The sequence below is a fragment of the Onychomys torridus genome, chromosome 19 (genome assembly GCF_903995425.1).
Source record: "Onychomys torridus chromosome 19, mOncTor1.1, whole genome shotgun sequence".
Classification (NCBI taxonomy): domain Eukaryota; kingdom Metazoa; phylum Chordata; class Mammalia; order Rodentia; family Cricetidae; genus Onychomys; species Onychomys torridus.
The window spans coordinates 5,637,189-5,663,491 of NC_050461.1; the positions used below are offsets into that span (position 1 = coordinate 5,637,189).

General features: G+C 39.1%; 1 protein-coding gene across 3 annotated transcripts in view; it reads right to left on the reverse strand.

Annotated features, from left to right (window-relative positions):
• Hace1 (HECT domain and ankyrin repeat containing E3 ubiquitin protein ligase 1) overlaps positions 1-26,303 on the reverse strand; it is a 111,031-nt gene that overhangs the window by 77,568 nt on the left and 7,160 nt on the right. For 2 of the 3 annotated variants that reach the window (XM_036168628.1, XM_036168630.1), the window contains exons 2-6: positions 22,744-22,798; positions 22,450-22,539; positions 21,707-21,811; positions 9,118-9,193; positions 1,397-1,528 (exon numbers count right to left, since the gene is read on the reverse strand). In XM_036168628.1, the coding sequence (XP_036024521.1) occupies positions 1,397-1,528; positions 9,118-9,193; positions 21,707-21,811; positions 22,450-22,539; positions 22,744-22,798 (458 nt within the window). The remainder of the gene's footprint in view (positions 1-1,396; positions 1,529-9,117; positions 9,194-21,706; positions 21,812-22,449; positions 22,540-22,743; positions 22,799-26,303) is intronic. The other variant, XM_036168629.1, reaches the window with a different exon arrangement.

The following is a 26,303-nucleotide window of genomic DNA, read 5'->3' on the forward strand; positions in this document are numbered from 1 at the left end:
TGTTAAAATGTTAAAAATACTTGGATATTTTTCAGATAATAAAACAAAAAATCTACAGATGAACAATGGTATTCAGAAGATATTCCAAGAAAGAAAAAAAAGATCTTACACCCCTCTCTTCCCCAGACCCTTATTAAACACAAATTAACCTTGGCCTCACCATCTTAAAGAAGGCTGGTATCCTATGAAAGACAGACAGGTGTGGTGACACAGCTTGCAAGCCTAGCTCCTGGGAAGCATGGACAGGCAAGCTCAAAGGTCAACCAGCCTAAGCTAGTCAATGAACTCCAGGACAATGGAAGACCCTAACTCAAAGTGGAAGAAAGAGGAATGGTACCTGAGGAATAACACTCAAGGTTGTGCATGCTCATGCACACATACACAGAAACAGAAACCTAGATCCTAGTACTGTCTCCCAACAAAAAAGATTAAGAGAGAGTTGACCCAAAATAAATCAATAGATGGTGAACTGAGTATAGTGCTTATGCCTGTATCCCACCACTCAGGAGACAGACACAGAAGATTACTCTAAGTCCAAGAACAGCCTGATCTACATAGGGAGCTTCCTGCCAGCCAGGGTTACACAGTGAGTCTGTCTCAAAAAATAAAATTAAATAAATAAAAGTAAATAAATATGAAGATGTACAAATAAACTTTTTTAGTTACTGGTAAATGACTTTGTTTTCAATTCATCTTGTTAGTGTTATGGCTAACTAGCAAGTAAAAAAATTACAATCACCATTGAGGTTAAATGTGAAAGAAAAAAATGTAGCATCAACAGAATAGGAAATACACTAAAACAGAAAATCTAAAACCTTAAGCTATCCATCTTTATACACAACAGCAGTTTCCTAATGAAAACTATATTATATTATCAATTAAATGTCTAGACACCAACAACAGGAGGTGACACCACAGAACAAATGCAGGATTACAGAAGTCTGCAGGAAGTTACTTCCATCAGGAGAGGACACAAGCTATGATAACTGGAAATCTTACAAAGCAGTATCAATATTCACCTTACTCACTGATTCCATCAACACTTAATAATAAAAAATGGAAAAGGTACTTGTTAAAGTCAAGATTAAACATAATTGCTTAAAATACATGCAAAGACATACTTTTATTACGTAAAGATGTATTAAAAAACAGTCATTTATTGAAAGTAGATCAGAACTAAAATCAAAATGGTAACTATTTTGAGCAAAGGCAAAAGCACTGTTTCCTATTGCCTCTGCCCAGACAGAATGTTAGTCAGAAGGCCATACAAAACAGAAAACAGTATTTTGCTATAATGCTGCATGTTCCAATATGCAAAATGAAAAACTTCTCATGAATTCAAAATTTTTAAAAGAAATACACGCGCTTCCTTTAACATCTCCTTGGAGGACTTTACCGTTTTGTGCCCATTCTGGCAGGCTACATGTAGTGCTGTCTGCCCCATCGCATCCTCAACATCCACGTCACTGACGTGCTGCACAAGGTCATGGAGTAGTTCTGTCCTCCCGTTCACAGCCAGCCAGTGTATCTGTGAAGCCATTTCATTATTAGCATTTGTTTGGTGGTGTTTCCTTAAAAGTATACATAAACAATACTATTTCTCTGCTGAGCAAAATATTCAAAAAACGATACTGTAATAGCTTTTTCCTCCTGCTTTTAAATGAGAAAAACAAATGCAAGAAGACATTGGCTATACCACCATGTATTACAAAAATCAAGACTCAAAGGACTCAAAACAGTTAAGTATCCTTGGCTTAGATCACCAACTACTATGCTTCTTGGAATACACCGGCCTCTAAACACAGCTGTTGCTAGAAAAAACAGGTTAGTACTCTTTCTTTTCCAGAAGAAAATGGACATTCAAATAAACACACTTCCTGTAGTTATAAACAGCAACTATATCCTACACTAGTAAAATATGTAAGAATAATTTTTGAAAAGAACTTTAAGATACCTATAGCGCTGGAAGACAATGTTAACTTTCCAATTAGGAAGGTGGAGGATGCTGCGGAGCAGACCTACAACTGCAGCACTGGAAGAAAGGGGCAGGAAGATCAGGAGTCAAAACCAGCCTAGCCACACAAGAAATTAGGGCAAGCCACCCAGTATCAGGAACACGCCTTTAATCACAGCACTGGGGAAGCAGAGACAGACGGATCTCTGAGTTCCAGGCCAGCATGGTCCTCACAGTAAGTTCCAGGACAGCCAGGGCTACACAGAGAAACCCTGTCTCAGGGAAGGAAAGAAAGAAGTCCTGTCTCAAAAGGGTTTGCTAGTGTGCTTTTCTGTGGCTGCAACGAAACCTTGAGTTAAACCGACGTGCAATACAAAGGGTTAATTTGGCTTACAGTTCCACATCACAGTCCATCACTTAAGAAAGTCAGGTCAGGAACTCAAGCACAGACCATGGAGGAACACTGCTTACTGGCCTGCTTCCCTGGGCTTGCTCATCTACCTTTTCTAATAGCCCAGACCTACCTATCCAGAGACAGCACCACCCACATCAACCACTAATTAAGGAAATGCTGGACCCCATCTGTACACAAAGAAATACAGGCAACTGAGTAAAGCTGGGAGCAGCAGAGGTAGTCTTCCCCAGGAAAGAGCACAGCAACAGGTAGTCCAATGCCAAACAGTGAGCCCTAAAAACATGCATACAAGTGACATTCTAAGGACTGAACAGGTGCATGTGTGCGTGCGTGCGTGTACGTACACACACACACACACACACACACACACACACACGCCCACACACATGCACACACACGAAGGCTATTTCTAATGCTGTCTGTGCTGCTTAGGTTTTGTCAACTTGACACAAATCAGAATAGCCTGGCAAGATATAACCTCAGTTAAGGATTTGCCTCCATCAGACTGAACTGTGGGCACTGTTTCCTTTTTTTCTAAGATTAAAATTTAAAAAATTATGTGTGTATATGAGTACAGTGTCAGCAGAGACCAGAGACATTGGATCTCTCTGGAGTGGCCCTATGTGGATTGCACACATACACATATATGCAAGCAATAGCCCCATTAGTGGGGAAAAAAGGCCATAAATTAAAAGGAAAGCAGAGAGAGGTACATGGGAGGATTTGGAAGGAAGAAAGGAGAGGGAAGAAAAAGAGAAAAAAGGAAATACTGGAGCTGGAGCAAGGGCTCAGTGGTGAAGAGTGTGTACTACTTACAGAGGATCCAAATTCGGTTCCCACCACCCACATAGGGCCACTCCAAAGATCCAATGTCTCTGGCTTCTGTGGACACTACTCACATACACACATAATTTTTTTGATTTTAATCTGTTTTAAAAAAGAATAATGCCTCCTCTGACATGCTCACAGTCCAATCTGATGGGAGGGAAATCCTTACTGAGGATCCTTCTCGCCATGTGACTCTGATTTGTGTCAAGATGACAAAGACTGAGCCGCACAGAAATCAACATTACAGCTCATATTAAACTCCTGATTGGCATATACAGCTGGAGAGGGGGCTCAGGAGTTAATATCACATAACGCTTCTGCAGAGTACCTAAGCTCAGTTCTGAGCACCCACATGGTAGCTCACAAGCATCTGAAAATCCAGTTCCAATGGATCTAATGCCCTTTTCTGGCCTCCAGAATGGACCAGAAATACACACAGATAAAACATTCATACATATAAAATGAAAACAAATAAATCTTTAAAGTTTGTTTTTTAAGAATGCATGTGACGTAGATGACAGAACCCCTGAAAGGCTCTAGGATTGGTAGTAGGTCGTATGGGCCTCTTGAAATAGAAGATGGAACTAAACGTACATCAGCTGAAAATATGTTTAATAAAACTTCAGACTCTCAGATCTCTACCACTTACCAGCTTGACAAGGACAGGAAAGGTCCCTCATTAATCTCACTATTAAAGAGGAGAGTTAAAATCTAAGAAATCTATAAATTTCAGACTAAGTACATGGAGCCAAGAACACATGATACCCTAAAAGGGAGATTAAACACAAATTTACAGCCTAAATACTGACAGACTCCAGAACATTCTTCCCTGCCAGCACCCTGTGTGGGAACACCTTCCTGACAGTCTCTGAGGAAAGTGGCGAGCTGAGGGTTAACTAAGGAAAGCAGCATCAAGAGAAGGTCCTACTGTAGACCCCTAGGCGTCCCTGGCGCTGAAGCCACTGAGACAAACAGGTACGCAGACAAGGCTTTCCAACTGCTTTCCCATGGACCTCATTTGAAAGACAACATATAAGACAGCATAAATAAAACCTGAAGGAGAAGGGAAAATGGAATTATGAATATCAAAAAACTTACTTTAATACTCTCAGAAAACATGCTGACTGTACCCTTAAAAACAAGAACGGTATTACTAATTTTTAAAAAGTGTACAAAAAAAAAATTTCAGAAATCAATATTGTGGCAGGGACATGCAACCTCAAAAGGCGATTCAAAGGGATATGCTAAAGAAGTCTCCCACAAAGCTTGCAGAATGAGGTGGAGAAACAATAGAAAGAGTAGTGCTGGACTGAAATTGACCCTCTGAGAGGTTTGCTATCCAAACAGTGAGAGTTAAAGACAGGGATGAGGAAATCATCAAAGTCCCCAAACCTACCCAAAAAAGCAAGTGTGGTGGTACACATTTGTAATCCCAGTACTCCTATGGGAGGCAGAGACAGCAACTCGGAAGCTCACAAGCAAGCTACCGTAGCAAATGCTGTAAAGCAGCAGAAACAAGAAAGATGCCGCCTCAAAAGGTAGAAGGCAAGACCCAATTGCCAAAGTGTCCTCTAACCTCTACATGTATGCCATGGTATGTGTGTGCCTATACTCACACATATAAAACATAGATACATGTGTGTACACCAAAATATCATAAATTTAATGTTGTAATCTTGCAGAAATCTAAATTAAAAACAGCAGCACTTAGAACTGCCCTGAAGAAAATGAAACACTTTATTATGTGCTTAACAGGGCACACACAAAGTTCCGCGCTGAGCAGTATGAAATGCGAATGAAAGAAAGCAAAGACCTAGACAAGTAAGTACAGTAGTTTAATGTAATTAATGGCACAACGTAATTCCAATCATATCCTGGCAAGTGCTTCTGTAGGTACAAACCAGAATAAGTAATGTAATCTCCACACACACAAGATGGGAAGAATTACTCTTCTAGTATTAAGACTTACTACATTCATACAATAACAGTAATAATAACATACCTACAATAATAAAACTCAAGGCTATGTAGTACAGACAGAAAAGCATATGCAAACATATAATAATAATAATAATAATAATAATAATAATAATAATATGCCTACAACAATAAGAATCAAGGCTGTATAGTATGGTATGGGCAGAAAAATGTATACATGCATACAATAATAATAATAACAACATATCTACAATAATAAGAATCAAGGCCATGTGGTACTGGCAGAGAAATACATGCATACATACAATAATAATAATAATAATAATAATAATAACAACAACAACATACCTATAGTAATAAGAACCAAGGTTGTGTGATACAGGAAGAGAAGCATATGCATACATCAACACAACCAATACACAGCCTAGAGAGGACTACACAATACCCAGCTGGATTTTTGAGGAAGACACAAAACCAATTTCATGAAGGAATAAATACATAAAGTTTGTTTGTTTGTTTGTTTGTTTGTGATCTAGCATTTCTCTGTGTAGTCCTGACTGGCCTGGAACTCACTCTGTAGACCAGGCTAGCTTGAACTCAGAGATAAGACTCAACTCTGCCTCTGGAGTGCAATTAAAAGTGGAATTAAAGGCATGACCCACCACACCCAGCTACAAATACACAGATAAATTATAGATAAGACAATAATCTTTCAAAAAACAGTACTAGTGGAACAGAACACTCACAGGCAAAAACAGTGAGCCTCCACCTAAGCTTCGCATTTCATAACATTATTAAATGAAACTGCAGATGTAGAATAAAGTACAACTAGTAATACTTTCAGGGAGAAAAAAGGAAAACTTTCAATATTTAGGGCTAGATAAAGAGTTCCTAAAATTGTCAAAAACATGATGTATAAATTGAAAAACCTGTCAAAATTAAAATCTTTTACTCCTGGGCTGGAGAAATGGCTTAGAGGTTAAGAGCACTGGCTGTCTTCCGGAGAGCCTGAGTTCAAGTCCCAATAACCACATGGTGACTTATAACCATCTATAATGAGACCTAGCCCTCTTCTGGTGTGCAGACATGCATGTAGACAGAACACTGTATACATAATAAATAAATAAGTCTTTTAGGAAAAAAAGAAAAAAAAGAAAGCTTACTCCCCAAATTACCCTGTTAAACAAGTGTGACATCACACGCCTGTCATCTCAGTACCTGGAAGGCTGAGGCAGGAATTGAGTTTTAGGGTAGTCTACTATATGATGAGACTGTGTCTTAAAAAGAAAAAAAAAAAACACACACACTCTGTTAAGTGTTTGGAAGAACAAAAGATTTGGAGAAAATACTTGCAAATGACATATCTAATAAGGCACTATTCTCAGGGATGGAGAGACAGCTCAGTGGTTAAGAGCACTGGCTGCTCTTCCAGAAGTCCAAGGTTCAATTCCCAGCAACCACATGACAGCTCACAACTGTCTCTAACTCAGGTTCGAGGGGATCCAATGCCCTCTTCTGACCTCAGTGGACTGTGCATGCCACGTGCATGGTACACAAACATAAGAAACTTGCAAGCAAATACCCATACACATAAAATAACAAAATAAAGCCGTTTTTAAAATAAAACACTTCACAGAAGAGATACATACATGAGAAATAGGCCTATGAAAAGACAGTCAGCACTGGCAATGGTACAACCTGAACCCAGCGTCTCCATTCCTAAGCATTTGTCCTAAAGAGATATAACCTATACATTACCACACATTTATATCAGCTTTATTGATAACAGCCCCAAACCCAAGAGACTCAGATGTCTTTTAACAGGTGAGAAGGTTGAAGGGCAGCATAAGCACCATGCAATTCTATCTAGCATTATAAAAGAACAAATACACAACAGCCAGATAAATTTCCAGGGAATAAACACAAACTGAGCCCAGCCTGAAAGCTGCAATACAGCAGGATCTGTTTAATTAACATCCTGGAAATGGCAGACGTTTAGAAATGGAAGGAGATCAATGGTTGCCAATGGCTGAGCGTGGTGAGTGAAGGAGAGGTGGGGAAGGAGCAACAACTACTTTTGTACACTACAAATCTTCAAACTGTGACTGTGGTGGTAATCCCATGAACACACAGGTAAGAATACCACACAGAACTTACTGGTCCGTACAAACACAATGCAAATGAAACTGGAGAAATCCCAATAAGAGGGACTGTATCAGTACCCTGGTTACAGCACCATACAATATAGTTTTATAAAATATTCAGGAAAACTGGTGAAATGTGCAAAGGCTTTCTACACAGTACTACTACCAACCTAACAGTCTACAATTACCTCAATATTTCAAAGGTAATTATCAACCACAGAACAAAATACTATGCAAGGATAAACAGTAACTACAGCAAATTCTTAGCATAGATACGAATTATATTCAGTCAAAACTATATTTTTGAAAAGTGAACTAAAATTACAATGACTATAGTGGAAGGTCCTGAAAAGTGTCCTTATACATGAAGAAGTAAGCGGAAAGACAGGGGGAAAAAAAAGAATAAATTCATCTCTAAATGTTAAGTGGTGATGTCTAAAACCAAAAAGATTACTACCATGCATTGTTCAAATACAGAGACACATAACTTCTAAATTTACTAAAAGAGCTGAAAGAATTTCCTAAGGAGACGGGAAACTTAAGAGAGCTTTCGAGGGGCCTTGCAAAATCATTTTAGGTATATGCATCACTATTTCTTTAAATAAAAGACTTAAAAATTTTTCTATTCTATCTTCCTTAAAGTTCAAAAATGAATAAAAGTTGGCAGATATAAAATTATGCCATTAAAATGATAGAAGTAGACATTTTAGTTTGCCTCAATTGACTGTCCCAGAAAAAGATCTATGTCAGCTCTAGGGTTTTATAACTCTATGGTATATACCGCATCTCTAAGCATTCTGTATTCTGAATGCAACCTTACATTATGAGCAGGAAATACTGCTAATACATACAAATCTGGATTTTCACAGGAATTACAGATTCTGTTCATGATTGGGCCCACTCTAAACTAAGCCACTAACATAACACTTCAAATCTCAGGGAGGCTTTCTCTTATGCCACAATTTAAAAAAAAAAAAAAAGATGTAATAAAAGCTAGGCATGTTAGGACACACTTGAAATCCCAGCATACAGGAGCTGAGGCACACCTGCTATGCCTTCAAAACAGCTGCTCAATGATCACATTACTTTATCTCTACTTCAAAAACAAATACTACTAAAATAAATGATAATTATTTGATTAAAATTTTGTGATTTTTTTTAACAATCCCTTCAGGAGTATCCAATATTTCCCAGTATTTAAATCAAAAGTATTCTAACTTATTTTTGCATGAAAAAATGATAACAGAACAATGGATTTTAAAAACTACCAGTTTAAAAACAATAAAACAACCTGAAAGGATATGGATGCTGAGTACAGGATATATATAGTGAACTCATTCCCTTTGTTACCTAAAAACATATGGAAAATAGCTCTTGTATAATGACCTGGCAAAACATTTTTTTTTTTCTTCTTTCTTTTTCACTTCTTGAGACAGGGTTTCTCTGTGTAATCCTGGCTATCCTGGAACTTACTATGTAGACAAGACTAGCCTCAAACTAGAACTTACAGAGCTCTAACTGCCTGGGCCTCTGCCTCCCAAGTGCTGGGATTAAAGGTGTGTGCCACCACCAGCCCAGCTGGTTAAACAGAAAAACTCCCTTGAAAGTCACTGACAGAAAGTACAGGAATACAGCTTCAAAATGAATGGAAGTTATAAATTTAGAGACAAGATGAACATGGTGAACATTACTTTTCTTAATGAACTCATTATATACCTCACAAGCACTTTACAGAAGTAACCCACAGACACACTTGTACTATAATTTGCATTAACAGCACATCACCATTATTTGCTAGAGTGTTTTTTTAAATCTCAGATAAAATTGAGAGCACATACTGCTGTAAGGCCTTCATTATTACAAATGTTGACATCCGCACTGTACTCCAGTAATTTACTCATGCATTTCTTCTGTCTGAAAAGAAAAAAGACAATAACAGATAACTTAGACAAGAAATGTATAAATGACGACTATTTCACTGAAATACTACATACTAATACAATGAATATTAGACTACAATTACCAATATTAAATAATATCTCTACCCACAATTTCAAACTATGGCTCCAATATGTAACTGAATACTATTTTGAAATAAAATAGAAAACTGTTTCTATTTTGAAATAAAATAGAAAACTGTTTCTATGAACCAAATGACAGATTAAAGTAGCAATACAATCCGTTTTTCATTTCATTTGGGACAAATTTATCATCTAAACTTCTGAGGAATTACTTCTTGACTAAATAAATCAAATTATTAGCAATTTCTAGCTTTGACTGACTAAATGGAGGAACAATCTTCATTTGAAATATAAAAAGATATATAATGGTCAAAGCAAAATAACACACTGTTGTATCCCTACTTTCTTGACTGTAAAATGTTTAAAATACTAAGACAAATATAAACACATAACCAGGCTGGGGGTATAACATGGTGGTAAAGCATTTTTGAGACCCTGGGTTTGATCCCCAGTAAGATTTAAAAACATAATCAAAGTACTGGTAAAACGCAAATATATGTACCCCTCTCTACCCACGTTTTTTAAAAAATGTTATGTGGTAAATATCTAATATAAAATTTATCATCTTAACCATTTTTGTTTGATAGACTGATTGATTCTTTGATACAGGGTCTCAATACACAGCCCTGGCTGGATGGCCTGGAATTCACTATGTTGACCAGACCAAAGAGATCTGCCTGCCTCTGCCTCCCAGCATCCCACCTCATCTTCACCATTTTTAAGTGTACAGATCTATATGGTATTTTCATTATTGTAGCATCTTCTAAGGTTGATAAATATTCCATTATCTGTCATCAGTTGATAGGCACTTGGCTACTTCCACATCTTACCATTATACATAATGTTGATTTACATATAACAACAAAAATTTTTTGGACTTACTTTTGATTCTTTGAGTAGATCTGGCAATGAAAAGGCTAGAGCACACAGCAATTCTACATGTACATCTCTGAGGCACTACCACAGCAACTCTGCCATTTTACATCACTGACATGGGTTCCAATTTCTCCACAGCCTGGCCAATGTCTTGTTTTATGGTTGTGTTCTTTGATAGTCATCATTTTATGGTGGAGCTGGTACAATGCTTTGTTTTAAGGAGTACTGTTTTATAGTCATCATTTTATAGTGGAGCTGGTAACTCATTAGTTCTCCATTTCCTAACTACTGATGCTAAGCATCTTCTTATGTGCTCAATGATCTTCGTGTGTCCTTGAATAGATGTCTATTCAAATAAGTCTTCTGTGCTTCCAAAGTATCTACCCACTTCATCTTGCTCTTAAAACTCCTGTGTAACCTGATCCATTCCTAGTTACTACCTAATATTTATCTTAAATTCACCTTCATTAATAATACCTGCTCAAGATTCCCATGAACTAGAAGGAACCACATACTTTCTAAGACTTATTTTCTACTGGTATCCCTCACCTGGCAATTCACTTATGAGACAGACAGATAACTGATATATATTTAGTAGTGAATTGAGGAGCTATGATATAATCTATGACATGAAGTTATTTATAATCTAATTGACTAAGTCATAATATCATGTATGTGTTATATGATGTATATAGTATTATCATACAGTAGTATACCAAACACAGTATATAGCATAGAATACATAACATATTTACTCAACTAGTTCAATAATTTTTTTGTGTCATGGATTATATAACATTTAATCATGTTAGTGCCAAACAGCCAGTGATGCAGAAATTTTTAATAAAACTTTATCAATTGATTATTAATAAACATTCAACCTGAGTAAATAAATAGCTTGTACTGCAAAACAACTACTTTTTTCATATTGTTTCTTGCTATTGAAACAATGTTAAATCTCATTTAAAAATCTGCATTATAATCAAAGAAATGGAAAATAAAGCTGTGAATAAATGTTGACATTCACATTTATTCTTACTTACAAACTTATCTAAGACAGTTATTAAAGATCTTAAAACTTCATAATAAATATAATCATAAGAAACACATCTGACAGCTCTATTAAGTAAATTATACTCAATCCTAACTGATACATATGCAAAACCTCTACAGAAGACCAGAACATTCACTGGGTGATAGTGTCTTACATATACAACAAGGAAGCTACATCTATGACCTATCAACACTATGGTTGCCTAAACAAGACCAGCATACTGCCAACATCAATTCCACACAGTCTCACACCAAATGAAATGGTCACTGCATGCTGAGAGAAAGAACCAGCCCCCTTAAGGGATGAGCTCCCACACAGACCACAAGTGGTCAGCACTGAACAAACACGCATACAACAAAGCAAAATGAACTCAGTAAAACAAAACTTCCTTACAGCCTGATCCAGTTCTAGTTACTGCTATATACATGTATGTACATTACGTATTATACATACACATATACACATGTAACAATAATAACTAAAGATCATGAATTTGGTAAGGGGACAGACAGGGAGGAGTTGGAGGGAAAGAGAAGGGACGGGAATGATGACGATACAGTGCTCATGTTTGAAATCCTCAAAATAATAAAACTGTTGTGGGACAATCTTTTTGTACACTGTGAAGATGGGTCTCTGCCAAGGCACCTGCTGGTTGGTTTAATAAAGAGCTGAATGACCAATAGCTAGGCAGAAGAGGATAGGAGAGACTTCCGGGCAACAATAAGAACTTCTGGGAAGGAATCAGAGGGGCAGAGATTCGCTGGGGAGATGCAGAGGAAGGCAGATATACACTATATTGGAAAGAGGCAATGAGCCACCTAGCAGAACATACATTAACATAAACAAGTTAATTTAAAAGAGCTAACTTTGAACAAGCATACGCTACAGCCAAGCTTTCATAATTAATAAGTTTCCGTGTCATTATTTGGGAGCTGGTGGTCCAAAGAAAGGCCGACTACCATTATTCAACTTTAAAAACAATATTCTGTTCTAAATGTATGTTTGTGACTGTGTCCATCCAGATGGCATTTTAAAACCTATTCAGAATCCAACACAGACCATTGGCATAGCTCCAAAATAAGCAGTTGGGTGGGAACAGACCTTAGAAAGCATTTAAAGCAGGCCGGTTGAAGAAAAGTAACTGTAATTGGAAGTTTTCTGTGTCCCACAGCTGCTTGGTCCCACACAAACATACAGAGGCTTATATTAATTAAAAACTGTTTGGTCTATGGCTCAGACTTCTAGCTAGCTAGCTCTTTCATCTTAAATTAACCCACTTCTTTTAATCTATGTATCACCGTGTGTCTTCTTCCCCTAGTGACTCTCAGTGGCTCCCGACTCTGCCTTCCTTCTCCCTATATCTCTGCTTGGATTTCCCATCTGGCTATAACCTGTCTTGCCATAGGCCAGAGCAGCATCTATATTAACCAATGGTAGCAACACATATTCACAGCATACAGAAAGACCATCCCACAGCAAGTAACAATGTATAATGCTCTCCCTTCCAAAAACAAATTGCAGAAGGTACAGGGCAAGAGGAGAAAAATCTACCCTGCTTTTCTCATTAATAACCACTATCACTTTTCACAATCTCTGTCGAAACAACCCAACATCTGAGCAGCTCTTTTGCTAAGATTTACAGCTAAAATACTGATGTTAGTTTTGCTCTTTATGAACTCATAACCTCCAAATATTTATAAAACCATGTTTCAAACCTGACCAATCTGTAACCTACAGATAAATGATAATTTCAAAGTCTTTCCTTTTAATATTTCATATAATCAGGAGTAGGGCTCAATCTCCTACATAAAGAAACAACTATTTCCTGCCCAGATAATAAACAATGACAGGAAGCTTACAGTGGCCTAAATGACAGAGCCCTATGACAGCTTAACAGGGCTTACACTAGAAAGGAGGTGTTGGGCATGACAGCTCTTACTTGCAATCCTACTACTCAGAAGCCTGATGCAGATCTGCTGAAAATTCCAGCCTGCTAGAGCTACAAAGGTATTGTGTTTAAAAAGGCAGGGCAGGAGGAGGGCAATCCAAAACAACACCAATGCTGACAGGAGAAACAGAAAGCTAAGGCAGACCAACAGACACACACTATCCTTCACACAGCAACAGGTGAGGACCAAACAAACAAACAAACTACACCAGCCAAAAAGACAAAGTTCTTGCATGACTTATACTTCAAGACGGACAAATTTAATTTCATAATGCAATTATAGTAAAAAGCTATTTCTGAAAATACAAGTAGCTCTAGAAGTATTGAATACTCAGTCATTTATCAAACACTCAGTAAGCACTTCCATACTGAAAAAGGCAGCCATTCAATAAGCAATAAACATTCATGTTTGGAAGGAGTCTGGTGGAAGATCCACCTCAGCTCCCCTCCCATCTCTTTCCCTAAACCCGCCCCTTCAGAGCCCATCAAACACAGTCCCTCAAACACAGTCCCTCCCCGAGAGGTTCAAGACCACTCACATGGGGTGTAAGTGGCATCCCTGAAAAGACTCGTGGTTCTTCAGGTCTTGAGTCCCTGTCTCCACCCAGGAGTGCTTTACCCATTAACCTGGGCTTTCCAACTGGGTCTGATTCCGTTTGCTGCATCAGGAGGCCAAAGACTTACCATCTGGAGGTTCCACCAAGTGGGGTTGATTTTTCCCCACTGGCCCAGGGCCACTTGGTGGGAAAACACGCCTCTCCCCAACTCCGCCAGACTAAGATCGGTTCTCGGCTCTGAAGTTGCCCTTTCCAAGTCCTTACCTAGGGAGGCCCAGGGCCTCTTCATTTTTCAGTGTCTTGCCGGAGATGTGGCTGCACGAGGTCCCTGACCCGTTCCGGGGCAGAGTGCTGCCTTCGCTCCACCTGCCCTATTCCAGAGCAAAGGGCTGCCTTTGTTCCATGGGACCCCTTCTCCAGAAGACATTCTGTTGAAGGGAATTTCCCACGCCCCAGCCCCATTTTTGACCCAAGACCACAGTGGACTCAGTATGCTAGGCTTCAGGTCCCCAGCATAGACTTGAGAAAAGGCACTTGCCTTTCAAACACCATGCTGTGGGGTTTTTTACAAAAATCTATTCAAATTGGGGCTATCTGATATAACAGGACAGAACTGCCTTACGCCCATGGTTTTGGGGTCCTGCATTCCTGCCCTCCCTACAGGGGCCAAAGTCTCACAGCGCGGGTCCATTCACTGCTGGAGACACTGACCTCTTCCCCACTCCCCCCAAACTCCACCTACCCAACCCCCTCCTCCAAGGTCACAAATCTAAGACCAAATTCCTCCTCCTCATCCTCCTTCCTGTCCTCCACACTGCTCCCCCATCTCCCAATGCCTCAACCTACACACTGGCCCAATGCCCCCAAATCTTCCCGGGTTTCTTCTTATACTCTGTCTTGCTAGATTCCTGCCTTCCCACCCATTTCATTTCTCAGTCAGCGCCAGATATTAGGAAAAAATTAAAAGGCTGAGGGGGTCCCCAAACTCCCCCCAGGAGTGGTGAAAATGGCTCTCAAGTTTTTAATGCTCGAGAATGACGGCCGAGTCATCCCGACAGACAAGGCTGCCACAGAATACACTCCAAGTGCAAGCCTTAGCAGCTGCTCTGAGGCCACCAGGGCCCCAACAAGGGGTACAAGAGAAGTCGGCCATGAGGCTCCATCCCACCGGAGCTCAGCCCAAGTCAACTCCACCAAAAACTTGCTTCAAATAAAGCAAGCAGGCCACTGGTCACAATATTGTCCCCACTCCCAGCTGACCAGGATGGGCAATGGAAATCGGAATGCCCCCATGCAGGCTCGTCCTCAATGCAATGCCATGAAGGTCCAGCCTCACCATCTCTGGCAACTGAGAACTCCTAAGCCTGGTGGAGAACTGACATGGCCTAAACCTGCTGACTCACATTGCCCTCTCCACCCCCTAGGGTGATGCTGCAGATAACGGGTAAGTCCACTGACTTTCTTTTGGACACTGGAGCTACGTATTCTGTTTTGACATCTCACTCAGATCCTACAGTTCCCTCACCAATTTCTGTCACAGGGATGGACAGGATCCCTTCCTTCCCACTTAAGACACTGACACTTCTCTGCATTCTTGCAGGGCGATTCTTCTCACACTCTTTTTCTGGTCATACCTGCTTGCCCTGCACCTCTGCTTGGTCACAATGTTCTCAGCCTTTTGAGGGCCACAACTCACCTTGGCCCCCCACACTCTCCTGGGGATTTCACAGGGGCCCTTCAGATGTGTCAGCCAGCTTCGAGGACACCAAGCAGGCAAGTACTGGCACACACATCAACAACTCTATTACCTCCTAACTATGGTGGACACCTGGACAGGTGGATAGAAACTGCTTTCCCTACCTCCAGGCAAACAGCAGACGTGGTGGCCCAAATACTCCTGGAACACATTATTCCTAGATTTGCCCTGCCTCAGACCATACAAACGGACAATGGGCCAGCCTTCACTTCCAGGGTCATGGAGCTTGTGTCAGATGCTCTCAACATCTCCTGGAAGCTCCACATTCCCTATCGCCCACAATCCTTGGGAAAGGTAGAGAAGGCTAAGAACTCATCAAACAACAACTCATCAAGCTCTCCACTGAACTCAGGTTATCCTGGCCCTCCCTTCTTCCCATTGCCCTTACCTGCCTCCAGGCCACCCCACACTCTCCTACAGGTGTGAGCCCTTCTGAGCTCCTTTACAGAAGGCTCTCCCTCCTTAATCACCACCTCCCAGCCCAAACTCCCCCACAGTCTGGGTACCTCCCCTACCTCTCCCTTCTGAGGTCCCTTCTCTGTTCACACACTGATGGCCATCTCCCTGCCTCAACACCAACAGACCCAACTGCCCCTGAGCCTATCCAACTCTGCCCAGGGGACAGAGTACTCCTCAAACAGCTAGCTCCTAAGTCTCGTGAGCCCCGATGGACAGGACCTTATACTGTGATCCTCACCACCCCTTGGCTGCCAAGCTCCTGGGACATCCATGCTGGCACCATCTCTCCAGGATCAAGCAGGTACCTATTCAGGATATATGGTCTGTCCAGCAGCTGGGAACCTCCACCCTCCGGTTTTCCAAGATGTCCCACTAAAGGGCCTGTCTGCTCTTCTGCTCTGTACACTCATCTTCACAGTACAACTAGGGTAGATGTTAATGATCTTTTTTTTTTCCTAGAAACTTGCCTTCTTTGCTTCCTCAAGAAACAGATGCCTGAGTTCTCCAGGATGACAACTAACCAGATGCTCCTCCCCTCACACCTCCTGATGAATATAAGCCCACCAACTCCCAACTCCCCACTTCCTCACATCATTCCATGCCCACAGGAAGTAGCCAGACTTGAACCAGTGCGTCTATACCCAAAGAGTCTGGATGTTTGGAAAGAGTCTGGTGGAAAATCCACTTCAACTCCCCTCCCCAATCTCTTTCCCTAAACCTGCCCCTTCAAAGCCCTTGAAACACAGCTCCTCCCCCAGAGGGGCTCAAGACCACTCACACAGGGGATGTAAGCAGAATCCCCGAAAACAGACTCCTGGTTCTTCCAGTCTCAGTCTTCTCTCTGCAGGCCAGGGAGCACTTTACCCATTAAACCTGGGCTTTCCAATTCGGTCTGATTGGGTTTGCTGCATCAGCAGAGAGGCCTTCAGAAGGCTTATCAGTTAAGATATTAATGTACTGAACATTCCAAGTATTCTTGGTAGACATAAGAAAGGCATCCAAATTAGAGAACAGGTCATTTGCTCCTTTTCATCTTGCTGATTGCTAAGTGAATTATGTATTATCTGCCCTACTTCTGAACCTTCAAAATGTTAACTTTTTTTCAACTACTGTTGACATGAATGATCAAAAGTACTTTGTATGTTCTACTTAAAAGCACTTTATTTCAGAAGAACTGTACCTAAACAGTCTTTCCAGACAACCAAGACCATACTATCTTTTGAGTCTGACACCTATTCCTTATCCTCACACACTGCGTGTATAAGAGAACTTTTTCATCCCTCTCCTGCACCAAGTTAATCTTTCCTTTGTAGCTGTTAAAAAACACTGTGAGATATGTAGTAACCATTCAAGAAAGATCTCTGCCATTATCCTAAAAATATAGTTAATGTATCTAAAAGGTAATGAGTAATTTATGATTTTGGATGTGACATACTGCAACATATCTAATATATAAATAGTTGCTTAATTGGTACTTTGTTACCTATCAAATTGGCTCACTCATGATGTGGGGCACATCAAACAGACTTTAGACCAAATATTTTTTTAAAAGGCCACAAAATAAACTTTACTAATTGAATTTGCCACATATATCCCACATTTCAATATCTTTCTCACATGCTACCAAATAGAAGCCACAATGGGATCTTCACATCAGTCTTTAGTGAACCTTGTTAATAATTTATTTACTTCAAATGTACAATGAAAAGACTTAAAACAAAGCTTTTTTTCTTTGAAACCTAAAACAACTGTGATGTCTGAAGTGTTAACCAAAGTTCATTCCCTGGACCAAGATCAGGTTTTGGATGGCTTCCAGTAATTCTTGCAACATGAACATCCAAGGGTCTAACCTACTGGGGAACCAGAATGCACATACATATACCCAGAGGAAGACACACACACACACACACACACACACACACACACACACACACAGAGAGAGAGAGAGAGAGAGAGAGAGAGAATAATTAAAATAAAAACAAATCTTTAAACTAATTTTCAATCATGAATGTTTTTCTGTTATCATTCTGGTAACATGGGTTTTGAAGAATCTAAATGATTACAGAGTTTTTCTCCATCATGAATTTGTCCATGTAATAGAAAGCAAGCATGTAGTCTTGAAGTCTGAGTAATCTATCATTTTCAGTCTGTGATATCATTTGAGAAAATTTAGAAAATGGTACCCTCCAGGAAGAAATCAGTCATGAGGGTTGGCCTGAGCATTTACATCTGCACACCATTTCCAATTTACACTTTTTGCTTTATGCTGCAGGACAAGAATGTGAATTCTTAGCTGCCTGTTTTAGCTGCCATATCTGACACTTGTTTCCATGCCACCTTTAAGAGGTTCATGTATTGCTGTGGAACCCAGAGCCAAATTAAACCCTTTTCTAAGTTCACATAGATATGCTCTATTATCAAAGCAACAGAAAAGGCATATCTATGAAATTTTAGATCACTATTCATTATCTCGTGTATTTGAACAGAAGTATGAAATCTAAAAGTGTTACTTATCATTTAAATTTATAGGCCTTTTGTCCATATTAGTTGAAATATGTAAACAAAATAAAAAGAGATATTATAATGATTGAACAGATTATTGACACATTTTAGATTTTTTTCCAAAATAATTATTTTTTTGAAATTGAATGTAAGTATGTTGGCTGATCATAACAATTTATATATATTCAGATTTCCTTTGGTATGAGTTTCTTTCAGACCTTCAAAGTATAATGTTATATTGAAAGGCTTTAAGAGACCAATTACACACTAAATGTTTTACAGTTACAGGGTTACTTTGTGTTTTGACTAGGCATTACCACATTGATTACATTCATAGGGTTTCTCTCCAGTATATTTTTTTATATAGGGCTGTGCAAAGACATTACCACAATGTTTAAATTCATAGGGTTCTTCTCAATTTGTTCTTTCATGAAATTGAACAGCATTGTGATGTACAAAGGCTTTACCACACTGATTAGAATTGTACGGTTTCAATCCAGTATGTGTTCTTTTATGCCTTTGAAGATGAGAGTGAGGAGCAAAGGCCTGTAAAACACTGATTACATTCATAGGGTTTCTCTCCAGTATGTGTTCCCTTAAGTACTTGAAGATGACTGGGCTGTACATATGCTTTCCCACATTGTATATATTCATAGGGTGTCTTTCATGCAACTGAAGAGAATTGTGATGAGCAAGGGCTTTACCACGTCAAGGACCAAGATGTCAGGAACCAAACATGAACCATGGAATAGTACTAGCTAGGACAGAGAAGAAGTTATGAGACTACTGCACTTCCTCAGAGAAGTAACACCTGTTGACTAACAAGAGGCTCCCAAAGATAAAAAGACATTCCACAGTCAGGTGCCATGACAACCAAACGTAACGAGCATTCCATGGTCAGGTAGCCTAACAACAGAATAAATGGCCCCTGACCAGTGATAGATTACCTTAGCCAACACCTTGCAGTTGCATGATCTGCACGTCTCCCACATTCTGCACCCCTTCTACGTCCCTTCCCTTTCCCTCCTTCCTGCCCCCTCCCCTCCTATTATATATGAGCCTTTTGGAGGAAAATAAAATATGCAGCTTGATCAGAATCCTGTCTTGCTGCCGTCTCTCGTGTCCCTTGTTCCTTTCATTCACTCCCACAGGTAGGTAGCCCCCATTGAAACCCCGCTGGCAGGGGTACACAGGGTTTCTCTCTAATATGTGTTCTCTTATGCACTTGAAGATGACTGGGCTGTGCAAATGCTTTCCCACATTGTATACATTCATAGGGTTTCTCTCCAGTATGTGTTCTTTTATGTACTCGAAGATGACTGGGCTGTGCAAAGGTTTTACCACATTGTTTACATTCATAGGGTTTCTCTCCAGTATGTGTTCTTTCATGTAATCGAAGAGCATTGTGTTGAGAAAAAAACACATACTGGAGAGAAACCCTATGAATGTAATCAGTGTGGTAAAGCCTTTGCTCATTATCATGCTCTTCAATTACATATATATGTGTGTGTGTGTGTGTGTGTGTGTGTGTACTTATATGAAAAAAATTGTGCCTTAAGTTAATGAAATGGACAATTTTTATCTCCATAGTCATTCATATATGTAGCTACTTCAATTATATAGAATTCTTGTTCAGAACAGAAAATAAAAATATCTGTAAGATTAATTAAAAGATACACAACAGGAAGTATATTGACAGAAAATTTACAATGTTTGAAAAAGACTTATAAATCTAAATTTAACAAGGCCTAGATCAAAAACTGCTTGTTTTCATTTTAAATTTTATTTCCATCATTTTGGTATCATTCCTTAATCCAACAGAATTTTAAAAAGCAAACAAATACCAATGTGTTCTAGTTTGCTTTCTATTGCTATGTTAACATGCTGACCAATTTTGGGATAAAAGGGTTTAGTTGGATTCCATGTCTCAATCACAATCGATCACTGAGGAAAGCCCAAGCAGGAACTTAAGGCAGGAACTGAAACAGAGACTATGGAGGAATGCTGCTCATACAACCCACCGTGGGCCAGATCCTCCCACGGCAATCATTAATCAAGAAAATGCCTCACACACTTGCCCACAGGCCAATCTCTTTGAAGCATTTTCTCAACTGAAGTTCTCTTCTTTCCAAATGACTCAGGCTGTGTCAAGTTGACAAAGAACTGACCAGCACAAGGGATAAACACAAAGAATGTAACACCTACTGAAATATGTGGCAGAAAAAGACAAGAAAACACCACAGTAGGGCTTAAAATAGCACAAAATGACAGTGTTATTAATCAATAATGACCAGGATATTACCGGGAGGAGGCAAACAATGTACCTAAATATGCCATCTTTAAGTTTTCACAGTTTAGAAATACTAGTATTGTGTTAGTTTTGTTGTTTCCTTTAAACACTTAGGAAACTTTTTCACAGTTGTGATGATTAATTTCAGTTGTCACAGGTCTGGAGTCACCTGGGAAGTCTCTAGGATGCTTTTGGGGATTATCTTGATTCAGTAATTGCCAAGGAAGCCCTGCACCACTCTGGGACTGACATCCTGCTTCCTGCCTGTGGATGGGACATGATCAGCTGCTTCAGCTGCTATCTGCCACCTTGACTTCCACATCATGATAAACTAAAACCCCAAGCTGCGAGCAAAATAAACCCTTTATCCCTGAAATTGCTCTTTATTAGGGCAACAAGAAAAGCAACTGCCACAACAGTTAAATAAGAAACAGGGTGGGGCTAGAGCTACTGGACTATTGTGCACAATCTCCAGCACTGTCAGTAAATCAATCAATAAGTAAAATGAAGAACAGCTTTACTACCGAAACTACCCTTCACTAGAAAGATCACTCTCCAACAACTGTAAGCTGTGTATGTAATACATCAATAATTTAATTCCACTAGTAAAATTAACTAGTTTTAGAAATAAGCCAAGGAAAGTGCAAAGATTAACAGACAAGAAAAACACAAAATAGATTGTCCTTATATCCAAGTAATAATAAATTTCCATTTACAAAAAGAAAACCATCAGAGAAAAATTCAATAAATTATTAAATATGGTTAGCATTTGCAAGTTTTATAATTTTAAAGAGAAAAAGTAAACAAATATCCTTAAAAGACTAAAAATAGTTATAATACATCATTTTTGTAATTTTCCTCAAGACAAATGTTGGGAAAGAAAAAAAGCAAACAAGAATGAGTTCCTTGAATATTTTAGTCAGGACTGACAGCGACAGCGCATCATTAGAAAAATGAAATTTACCCATTTCTAGCAGCCAGATGAAGGGGTGTACAGCCTGAAATATCTTGATAGTTAGGATTTGCTCCTTTCTTTAACAGAAGAACCAGGCATTCCACGGATCCACAACTAAAACAACATTAAAAAACAGTTCAGATACATTCAACAAACAGCCATTCTAGACAAAATTTAAAAATGAAATCTATCAAACACATTATTAAAGTCCCGATTTATCTACCACTTAACTCATAACAAAAATTAATTATCCTCTGCCTTCAGATGTTTCTGACAGAAACTATACAATATTCTTGACTTTCTGGGAGCTAGTTAATTGCAAACAATTAGTTTCAAGACTGCCACCTAAATCTTGAAAGGAAGACAGATATTGGTCAGTCAGAGCCAGGCTGTGGATAAAACCAATACTCCCATCCTAGTACAAAGAATAAAGCTGCTAAGCCCACAGGCATTCACCATGCCTTTTTTTTTTTTTTTTTATCCCCGACAGTGGTAAGACAAAGCGAATGGTTGTGAATGCACACTCTGCACACATCTAGACAATCCCTGTGCCTCACCTAAAACAAGCTATGATCATATGAACATAGGACATGAATTCCACATCACAGCTAACAATTTACGAAGCAAATACACAGCACATCAAGGGCTAAGCAAGGCAAAGCACCCTTGGCTGCCAGCTGCTGTTGGGAACAGATTCAAGGCTTACATCCTTGCTCTAGATCAGACTTCAATGACAAATACATCAGGCTTACTTTGCTGCAATATGAAGCAAGCTTCTCTTCACACGTCCAAATGCATAATTGACATCAAATTTGGAATTTGATAGGAGTTCAGAAACAGACCTATATCCCCCCAAAAAAGATAAAAAGAGGACCTGATACATGAATAATAAAAACATTTTTAAAACATATTAAATCAAGTTGAGAGCTCTTTATCAACGTTTATTAATCCTAACAGTTCTCTGAAGAATGACAGTTAATACAACACTTCAAAAACCAACAAGAGAAAAGCATGATGGCATAAATTAAAAACGGGTGTGTGCTTACCTGTGCTGATCAGCCATAACCATTGGCATTAATGTGTAAACAGCAGTTTCATTATCTGAGTAAAAGAATAAACAGAAAAGAATTAGAAGTGCCCCCTACTTCTGCAGCAACGGCACAAACAGTTAGTTTTCCTATAAAGTGTTTGCAGTGGACAATGAGGAGATGCAGAGTGACCAAAGATGCTGCAGGGCTCACACCACCACAGAATTTCTGCCTCTCTTGCTGCCACTGCCTTCTACACTGCCAAAGAAAAGCTTAGCTTGGCCACAAGCTAAAGACAAAACTGGAGACCTAGTGTTTCCCGTAACTTTCACAAGTGACATTTTATTTCCAAAGAGGTATTTTTTTAAACACGTTTTATTGTTAATAAGTATAGTTTGGGAAATTTTAGCACCCCAAGTTTAAACACTAGGATGTTAAAACATATATATGTGTGTGTGTATATATATATGTGTATGTGTGTGTGTGTATACATATATATGTATATATGTGTATATACATATATATGTATATATGTGTGTGTGTATATACATATATATGTATATATATGTATATATATGTGTGTGTGTATATTGTCTCTGTGTGTGTGTGTGTGTGTGTGTGTGTGTGTGTGTATATATATATATATATATATATGCTAAAATAATTTTAAAATCTTAAATGTATGCCAGGCAGGGTGGCTCTACCCATCAACACAGTACTCCAGAGGGTGAGGCAAGAAGACTACCTCAAGAAGACTGTTAAAAGGTGAGCTCCAGGCCAGCCTGGGCTACAGAGCGAAACCTTTCCTCTCAAAAACCGAAACAAAAGCCAGAGGAGGGGAAAGGGAGATTTTCAGACACAGGCATAGGGAGGGTAAAAGAACAAATGAGATATGAAAATAAGAGGAATACTGGGGAGGGACTGGCTTACGCAGAGATAAAGGGCAGGGAGATGGGGGAGAGAAGAGGAAGGAGCAACCCAAGCCAAGTATGTGTAAAAATGAAAAAGACAAAGTAAAATCCGAAGAGAATGGAAAGGAGGCTCAGGGATCAAGAGCGCCTGCAGCTTTTGGGAAAAAGTAGAATTTGGATCCTGCTACCCTTGTTGATCAGCTCACATCTACCTCTAACTCAAGCTCCAAGTGATCTGACCTCTCGCTCTTCTGACCCTCAAGGCCACGAGAACACACTTATGCTCACAACTACACACTCTCACAGATGCACAAAAATAAATAAAATAAAATCTTTACTAAGGAAGAAAACTTAAATATATATTTATTGCAAGCCAGGCAGTGGTGGCGCACACTTTTAATCTCCGCACTTAGGAGGCACAGTAGGCAGATGTCTGTGAGTTTGAGGCTAGCGTGGTCTACAAAGTGAGGTTCAGGACAGCCAGAGCTACTACAAAGAGAAACCCTGTCATAAAAATAAATAAATAAATGAATGAATGAATGAATGAATAAAATAAATAAATAATAAATGTGTGTACATACATATATATATTATTACCTTATATTCTTAAGACATATTTGTATCTTTATTGATAGAAAAGCAAACAATGTGACTCAAAAGTTAAAAATCAGCATCTGTGGAGCTGGGAAGAGGTCTCCATGGGTAAAAGCACCTGCTGCACAAGCCTGAGTTCCTGAGTTCTGAGCCCCAACACCTGATAAAATAAAAGCGTGCCTGGAACCCTCAGCACTGTCCAGCCAGCCAGTGCAGCATCCAGGTCCAAGGGAGCTCTATCTCACAGAAATGAGGTGGAGCACAAGAGGAAGACAGCCAATATCCTCCTCTGGCCTCTGGACACATGTCATACATGTATACACATATACTACACATACACAAGTCAGTATCTCAGGTGCCACATGACATTTATGTTATTTTCAGGCAGTGTTTTGACCTATTTATTTATTTATTTATTTATTTATTTATTTATTTATTAAATCTGGAGCTAAGGACCGAACCCAGGGCCTTGCGCTTGCTAAGCAAGCACTCTACCACTGAGCTAAATCCCCAACCCTGGCCTTATTTTTATACATTACCAATGGTATCATATTATTTTAGAGATTTTACTTAGCCTTTAAAATACTGAGGCTCATACCAAAGTATCCCCCAAAAATTACACAGGAAAATGAATAAATTTATAGGAAATAACCCAGCAATTCCCACTTTAATGGACTGATAGTATTAGAAATAACTGCTATGATCCAGAAAAGGGCATATTCCCCAAAACAGGAGCCCTCAATCTCATCACAAGAAGACATCTGACAAATCCAAGTAACGCCACAAACGCCTGACAGTCCTCCTTCAAATTATCCAAAGGAGCCCTAAAGGATGACCAAAGCTGGGGATACTACAGAATCCAACTAAATGTTATGGAGTAACCTGGAGTACATGCTAAATAGAGAACAACAGTGGGAAAGCTAAAATTCCAGTGAAATCTAGAGTGTAGTTCACAGTAGTATTGTGAAAATATTAACCTCTTAGATTTAATAACTGTCCTATGGTAGTCCAAGATGTTGACAGGAAAACTGGATTTTCTGTAAGCCTAAACCGGCCAAAAAATGATTTCTGTTTATGTTTTTTTCTTATTGTGATAAAAAAACACACACATAACATTAGCCATTTTCAAGTGTACAATTCATTAGTGTTAACACATTTCACGGTTTGTACACAGATTTCAAACTTTTTCTAGAAGTTTCTAGAGACATTAAGTTTGTTTGTTTATTTGCTTGCTTGCCGAAACAGGGTTTCTCTATATAGCCCTGGCTGTCCTGAACTCTCTATGCAGAATATAGCCCAAAATTCAAGAGATCCATCTTGCCTCTGCCTCCCAAGTGCTGGGACAAAAGGAATGCACCACCAGACCTAACCTGAGACATTAAATCTTGAAAGATGAACCAACCAATGGTTCAAATATGATGAGCTGACTCTGAATACTGACTTCAACAAACCAACTTGAGCTGAGGTGTTGGCAATGGTAGACTGCATACATAGCATGAGAGAGACCCTAGACTTTGGGTTGGATCCTCAGCACTAGCACATATTTTTGAAAGAGAGAAAAATAAGCATGTACTGGCTATCTGAGAACAATTAAAAATAAATAAAAAAGACTGCTTAACTGTATTGGTGCTGATAATGTTATTTTGGTTGTGTTTAAAAATATGTATTCAGAAATATAGGACTGAGTCATATATAAGGAATATGGAAATTTATTACCATTTCATTGTTTTACTATTTGTGAATATATACATGAAAACCAACTGTTAGTCAACATTTGCAAGTTCAGTATGCAGATAAAATTCTTCCACTATAAAAATAATAATTTAATAACCAAAACACATTCTTTCTTTGGGGGGAGGTGGGTGATACTGGGTCTCAACAGACTGGCCTTAAACTCTATGTAGCCAAGGCTGGCCTCCTACCTCCACCGAAGGCATCACTTTAAATACCACATATAGGAGATCCTTTATATCACAACTGCCTTAAGCAGACCCTACAATCCCTATTTTACCCTAAAATCCAGCTGTGCAATGTTAGCATTTCAGTGACTGATTCCAGAGCCCCAAGAGAACA